Raw genomic sequence first — 7,500 nt, 5'->3', positions numbered from 1 at the left:
ATGTTCCGGAAACTGTTTTAACGATTAGGTTAATTAAAAGCAAGATCAGGACATCATCTGAGGACAACGGCTGATTTGACAAATTTAGTTACCGGTAAAGTCCACTGGGGTCGAGGACAACGTGAGGCTGCAGCCTAAGCCTCGGACAACTTAATCTGGCTTTGGCATTTACGTGCCCTCGGCCAAAACACTGGTGCTGAAAGACTCTATTCTTTCTTTATTTATTAATTTGTTTATTTATTTATCTGTATCGGTATTTGCTCATTTACATAACACATGAATAAAATAACATCAGGAAGACTGCTGTTTGTGATATATAGGATGTATTAGGCTAATGTGTCGCTTTCCCTCTGTTCGTCTCTTAGCAATTCAGCCGAAATAACAACTCGGTGCAGGCGAACAGTCTCAAGGACCTGCTACAGACCAAGATAGACGACCTGGAGAAGCAGGTGCTGTCCCGCGTGAACACTTTGGAAGAGGGCAAAACGGGGCTGCGCAACGAGACGGAGCAACGCGGCCGCGTGGAGTCCACTCTCACGTCGCTCCACCAGAGGATCACGGACCTGGAGAAAGGTAATCGACCGGTCCGTCACTTTCGTGGCCGCTGGATTTCTAAATCACACTCGGGGTGGGGCGTTTGAAAAAAACATCATTCATCACTTAATGCGGTGTAACTTAGATATGTATTGGCAGAAGAAATGAGTACTTGGAAGAAATAGCCTCCTGGCTACAGTGTCGCAGAAGTGTGTGTGTATGTGTGTGTGTGTGTGTGTGTGCGGTGCGGGGGCTGGGGAGGATAATGAGCTGAGCTGCATTGCTTTGCATATCCAATTTCAAATGACCAATTTTGCCGTTTACACGCGTGATTTACTGTTCAGAGTGGGCAGCGTCGGCACCCGTCTCGTGAAGCTGAAAATAATTCATTGGTGCAGATCACATCGGCACTCTCCCTGCTTGAGTCGGACGACTCTCTCTCCCTCTCTGCCCCGCGCGCGCGCGTGTGTGTGTGTGTGTGTGTGTGTTGATCACAGACGCAGTTCCTCACCCTTGCTCGTTATAGCCCACATCAAACAGGGTCGTAAAAGTCGAGAAGGCAGAGGGAGAGAGCGCGAGACTGGAAGCAAGCTCAGTAGACTATAGTGTACTCTATAGAGGAACTCAGATTCAGTCCTTTATCTTTGGCTTTCACGTCTGTAGCATATTAGAGAGAGATTATTTTAACGTAATTTTTTAATCTAGGCTATTTGATGAGTAAAGCCTGGAAATAAAACGTTAGTGGCATTTTATCCATGCCATTTCTGAAGATGCCCAGCTTTGTGTGTTTGTTAAAGTTGTGAATGCTGTGTTTGTTCTGTCTCACTTGGGCGGGGTTTCTCTCTGTGAAAGATCTCATTCATAACTGGTGGTGGTGTGTGTGTCTGTGTGTTGTGTGTGTGTGTGTGTGTGTGTGTGTGTGTGTGTGTGTGTGTGTGTGTGTGTGTGAGTGTGTGTGTGTGTTGAGCAGGGGTGGGTGCCCCGTTCTTCACTGAAATATCTTATTCATTATTGTCGGTGGAATGTTGCTTTAAGGAATTTATCTTAAAAAAAAACTATTTATTGTCCGGCTACAGAGGCTACTATGGGGTGAGACGTCAAAGTGACCTGATCTCTGTTTTTGTCTGCAGGCTTGAAGGACAACAGACCGCTGGATAAATTCCAGCTGACCTTTCCGCTGAGAACCAACTACATGTACGCGAAGGTGAAGAAGAGCTTACCGGAGATGTATGCATTCAGCGTGTGCATGTGGCTCAAGTCCAACGCCTCCCCGGGGGTTGGCACTCCGTTCTCGTACGCCGTCCCCGGTCAGGCTAACGAGCTGGTGCTCATCGAGTGGGGCAACAACCCGATGGAGCTCCTCATAAACGATAAGGTATGGCCACGAGGCCTGGGGTTAGTCTGCTGCTCTTGATGTTCATCATGTTTGCGGCAGTCCCGAGGTTGCCTCATTAACTCAACACTGTTCCACTGTAGTCTGGCCTGTGCCAAAGCAACTGCTGTAGTTATTTGTAATAATTATAACAATCTGGTGTATTATGAGATGATTGTATGATAAAGTATTCACAGAGACAGACAATCTTATTGGACTGGAGTACATGCAATAAGCCAACCAAACAATTAACTTATGGCCTCCTTACACCAAACAACTTTGACAAGATTTGGGAAAGATTCTTGAAAGATAGGAGTCTTTTGAGTAAAGCTTGAACGGAGACATTAGTTAAAAGACTAGCCTACAATCTTTTAAGAATCTTTCCCAAATCTTGTCAAAGTTGTTTGGTGTAAGGGGGCCATAAGGTCAGTTAGTAAGTTAGCTAGTTAGTAGCCTTACTAACTAATGAACGATAAACACATTTGCTAATCAAATGTATTGTTTACTATTTATCCTGAACATTTATCTTCCTCCTCTATTGCACACTTATTTTTCTTCTGCTTTGGTTGATTGTTTGTTTATGACTATAAAGTGAATATTATTATTATTATTATTGTTTGTTATTGTTTATTATTATGTGTCTTTCGTAGAAAGGCCAAATGTCACATGCTGTGTGTGAGTTGTTGTAACGCAGGCCTACTGTCTCACCTGTGGCAGGTGGCGAAGCTGCCGTTCCTCATCAACGATGGGAAGTGGCACCACATCTGCGTTACCTGGACGACGCGTGATGGCGTGTGGGAGGCGTTCCAGGACGGAGTGTCCAGGGGAACAGGAGAGAACCTGGCCCCGTACCACCCCATCAAACCCCAGGGGGTCCTCATCCTGGGGCAGGAACAGGTACGCACACACACACACACACACACATGCACACACACACAGGCACGCATGCTCGCACGCACGCACACACATGCACACACACACACACACACACACGCATGCACAGGCACGCATGCTCGCATGCACACACACGCACACACATGCTCGCACACACACCACACACACACACACACACACAGGCACGCATGCTCGCATGCACACACACGCACACACATGCTCGCACACACACCACACACACAACACACACACACACACACACAAACACACACTCACACACACACACACACACACACACACACACACTCCACCCCATCCCCACCCCACATACACCAGGGGCAAAAACAGATGCATGCATGCACACATGGACATAAACACACACGTACACACACACACACATGCACACACACACACACACACACACACACACACACACACACACATCAGTAGGTTGATATAAATGCATGTTTATACTAATTGTTGGCTCATATGCCATTGGTGATACATTGGTGATATAGATGTCTCTTTTCTGTTAGTGAAATAGAACCCTCTTGCTGTGTGACTCTGTTGGTGACGGTGTGCATTCTTTCCCCTCTACTCAGGACACGCTGGGCGGTGGTTTCGACGCAACGCAGGCATTTGTGGGTGACCTGGCCAACTTTAACATCTGGGACCGCAAGTTGTCCATGGGCGAGATCTACAACCTGGCCACCTGCAGCAGCAAGGCACAGGTGGGCAACGTCTTCTCCTGGCTCGAGACCAGCATAGACATCTACGGTGGAACCTCCAAGTGGACATTCGAGGCGTGTCGCCAGCTCAACTGAACCGCACGGAATCCCTCGCCACGCAACCATGCGAGACTGCACAGAACCCCACCCGACCAATAAGGAGAGAGCAGGAGCAAGGAACCTTCTCCTGAATCAAGGGGTGCAGATTCCCAAATGTTTCTTTGCAACTGGTTTTAAGAAAACGAAAACAGAACAACAAAAGAAAACAAAAACATAACAACAAAAAATGAGTAAATAAATAAAGGACAGAGGACACAGGGGGTTTTAAAAGACACTAAGAGCATGACTGCCAGCCAAGCAAATCAGTGGATTTTCTAGTAGATGTTTAAGATTCTTCTTCTGACACTTGTGTATTTTTCTGCTCCTAGTCTCAGTTAGCTTGTCTGCTATCCTCCATTTTGAGTGAGTTTTCCAGAGTTTTCTGACTAATCAGTAGGCTAACACTAGAGTGGGTTAGCTTGTCTGCTATCCTCCATTTTGAGTGAGTTTTCCAGAGTTTTCAGACTAATGAATAGGCTAACGCTAGAGTGGGTTAGCTTGTCTGCTATCCTCCATTTTGAGTGAGTTTTCCAGAGTTTTCAGACTAATGAATAGGCTAACGCTAGAGTGGGTTAGCTTGTCTGCTATCCTCCATTTTGAGTGAGTTTTCCAGAGTTTTCAGACTAATGAATAGGCTAACGCTAGAGTGGGTTAGCTTGTCTGCTATCCTCCATTTTGAGTGAGTTTTCCAGAGTTTTCAGACTAATGAATAGGCTAAAGCAATCAGGAGAGCACCGTGTTTCACAAACCATTCGGTCGACATATTCATTCTGTTGTAATGCTAGAACCCTTTTCTTCTGTAATTTCCCTTGAGCAATGGCCAGGCAGGTTATGCCTTTTACCGAACATACACACACACACACACACACACACACACACACACACTCACTCATGCACTTACACCCCCCCACCCCACCCCAACCCACCTGACACCTCTCACTGTGACCTACAGGTGGACCTAAAACAAGAATGTAAACGAACTTGACACACAAAGCTTTTTCTTTTTTCTAATCTATCTGCAGTTACTTTATTGTGGTTGTTTTCCTATGTTCCAGCACCATTGGTATATACTACAAATCATTATGATTATAAGTAGTGTGTGTGTGTGTGTGTGTGTGTGTGTGCGTGTGTTTGCTCGGTATATACTACAAATTATTATGGTTATAAGTAGTGTGTGTGTGTGTGTGTGTGTGTGTGCTTGGTATATACTACAAATCATTATGGTTATAAGTAGTGTGTGTGTGTGTGTGTGTGTGTGCTCAGTATATACTACAAATCATTATGGTTATGAGTAGTGTTCCACTTGTCACTCTTTCTTGTTGTCTGTGGTAAATTACTTACTTGCCAATATGTTAAAAAGCCTTGGTGCCTTGGGCGGCTGAAGGAATCGATGGAGCGAGATGTGTATGTGTGTGTGTGTGTGTGTGTGTGTGTGTGTGTCTGCTATCCCATAATAAGTGTTTCTACCTGAGTGTGTGTATCTGTACAGACTTGAGCCATTCTGAGCAGACATACTGGATATTTTCACACACTGTTTTGCCACACTGATGAAAAACGGAACTGTGTGCATGTGTGTGCTTTTCTGTGTGAGTATGTGTGTGTGTGTGTGCATGTGTGTGCTTTTCTGTGTGAGTGTGTGAGTGTGTGCATGTATGTGTATTGTGTGTGTGTGTGTGTGTGTGTGTGTGTGCGCGCTTACGCGCGCGTGTGTGTGTGTGTGTGTGTGTGTGTGCGCGCTTACATGTGTGTGTGTGTGTGACATGTTTGTATCATTCCAGGAATGTTGTCCTGTACTATGAGCATGAGCCAGGATTGTTGCTGTGGCTTCAGATGAAACAGTTCAGCTTTTCCTACATCTCCTGGGACGACCTGTTTTATACTGTATTGTTACAGGTGTGTGTGTGTGTGTGTGCGTGTGTGTGTGTGTGTGTGTGTGTGTGTGTGTGTGTGTGTGTATTGTTACAAATGCTTTAAGCATGGCAGCACTGATTATGAAAAAAAGATCTAATTTTCTAATAAAATTGTGATACCTAAAGCTGGAAACTGTGAGAATGATTCTTCTATTTCTTCATCTGTTATTATTATTATTTTAGATAGTTTAAGACTTCATTTCTTTATATATATATATATATATATATATATATATATATATATATATATATATATATTTCTTCATCTGTTATTATCAGAGGTGGAAAGTAACGAAATACATTTACTCACGTTACTGTATTGAGTAGTTTTTCTGTGTATTTTGTATTTTTTAAGTAGTTTATAAAATCGGTATTTTAAATTTTACTTGATTACATTTTGAGTGAAGTATTGTACTTCGCTACATCAAAAATCCCATCCGTTACTTGAGTAAAAAAAAAAGTTAAGACTAACGAAAACAGAAAAAAAAATCGCGCCCTAAACCACTAGCCTAGTGATAATGATCAGCATGTAGCCTACAACAGGACATGAATCAAGCTGGCGCCATGCAGTCTTTCTGAAAGTGATGAAGATGGAGCTGGATCACGAGATGCATCAGATTAGCCTAACCTATGAAAGTGTATTTTCCGCTATTCCAATGGGTTGTCTCAGTTCGTTTTAGCACCAATGATTGCGGAGATATTCAAGCAAACACCATGGGATTTCGTGTTTTGACGTTTGTGCTCACCTTTCTTTGGAAAGAAGTTTATTAGTTGTTTCCCCTCATGTTGATGTCTCTCTTTTTCCTGTTTTGGCGTTTGTTTTTAGTAACCTTACTTGGCTTTCTTGGAGAAAGACATTGCACCAGCAGCACAACAATTAGCGGTCCACTAGCGATGCTCAACTAAATAAACAAACGATAGACTACCTTATGAATCGTGCAGGTGGACTAAACCATTTAGCTCTTTAGCAAGGGAGAGTGAGAGTGACCTTAGACCAGTGTTTCTCAAACTTTTTTTCTGGGGACCCACTTTTTAAAAATGACAGACTATCGCGACCCAACTCGTGACTGTGGTAGTTAACAAACTAGACAGTTATGTTTTGTATACAAAATCCAGTCAGTCAAACTTTACATTTAGTCTGACATTCATTTTGACATTTCATTTGTAAGTTAAAATATTCAGGTAAAATAAATATATGGTGGAAATAAGTATTGAACGCTTTTTTGTTTTTCAGTTTGTTTTTCAAATTTGTTTTTCAGTAATTAGCCTAAACTTCCAGTGATTATATTCGAAATTTTCACCACACATTATATTAACACACATATAAAAAATCCAAACATAAGAGTTATGTGTAATAAAGTGGAATGACACAGGGAAAAAAGTATTGAACGTTCCTACTGAAATTTCTTCAATACTTTGTGGAAGCCTTTGTTTGTAATGACAGCTTCAAGACATTTCCTGTATGACAAAACTTATTAGTCGCAGTGTCAGGTGTGATTTTGGCCCATTGTTCTAAACAGATTCCAGGGGTCCCTCTTGTGAATCCTGATCTTTAGTTACTTCCAGAACTGTTTAATTGAATTGAATTGAATTGGCTGCCTTCAAGTCTTTTTGGAGCTTTCTCCGAGTGGTCCTTGGCTCTTGGAATTGACTATCCTTCTGACTCCCTGGTCAGAAATATTGCGAGGAGATCCTGTGCAAGGCCGGTTGATGGTGCAGTGATGTTTCTTCCACTTGCAGATAATGGCTCCCATGCTGCTTACTGGAAGATTATGAAGTTTTGAAATGCATCTGTAACCAGTTTCATTGATATGTTTTGCAACAATAAGGTTGCAAAGGTCTTGGGAGAGCTTTTTGCTTTTATCCATCATGAAATGTTGTGTGACACCTTGGTAATAAAAACCTTTTTATAGCCCATCGATATGTAGGCTACTATCCAAGCTTATATTAATTTGCACAGATA

The 7,500-nt window shown here is 42.9% G+C and overlaps 2 protein-coding genes across 2 annotated transcripts in view; both read left to right on the top strand.

The window, feature by feature from the left end:
• The window catches only part of nptx1l (neuronal pentraxin 1 like), a 5,939-nt gene extending 679 nt beyond the window's left edge, over nucleotides 1–5,260 (top strand). Inside the window, exons 2-5 of the mRNA XM_042083109.1 lie at nucleotides 366–573; nucleotides 1,665–1,909; nucleotides 2,624–2,803; nucleotides 3,403–5,260. Coding sequence (XP_041939043.1) covers nucleotides 366–573; nucleotides 1,665–1,909; nucleotides 2,624–2,803; nucleotides 3,403–3,624 — 855 coding nt within the window. The 3' untranslated portion in view covers nucleotides 3,625–5,260. The remainder of the gene's footprint in view (nucleotides 1–365; nucleotides 574–1,664; nucleotides 1,910–2,623; nucleotides 2,804–3,402) is intronic.
• The window catches only part of LOC121700216, a 1,725,899-nt gene that overhangs the window by 1,014,059 nt on the left and 704,340 nt on the right, over nucleotides 1–7,500 (top strand).

The sequence above is a fragment of the Alosa sapidissima genome, chromosome 24, assembly GCF_018492685.1.
Source record: "Alosa sapidissima isolate fAloSap1 chromosome 24, fAloSap1.pri, whole genome shotgun sequence".
NCBI lineage: Eukaryota > Metazoa > Chordata > Actinopteri > Clupeiformes > Clupeidae > Alosa > Alosa sapidissima.
The sequence above is the reverse complement of the archived record's forward strand: the minus strand, read 5'-3'. Positions and strand labels throughout refer to the sequence as shown.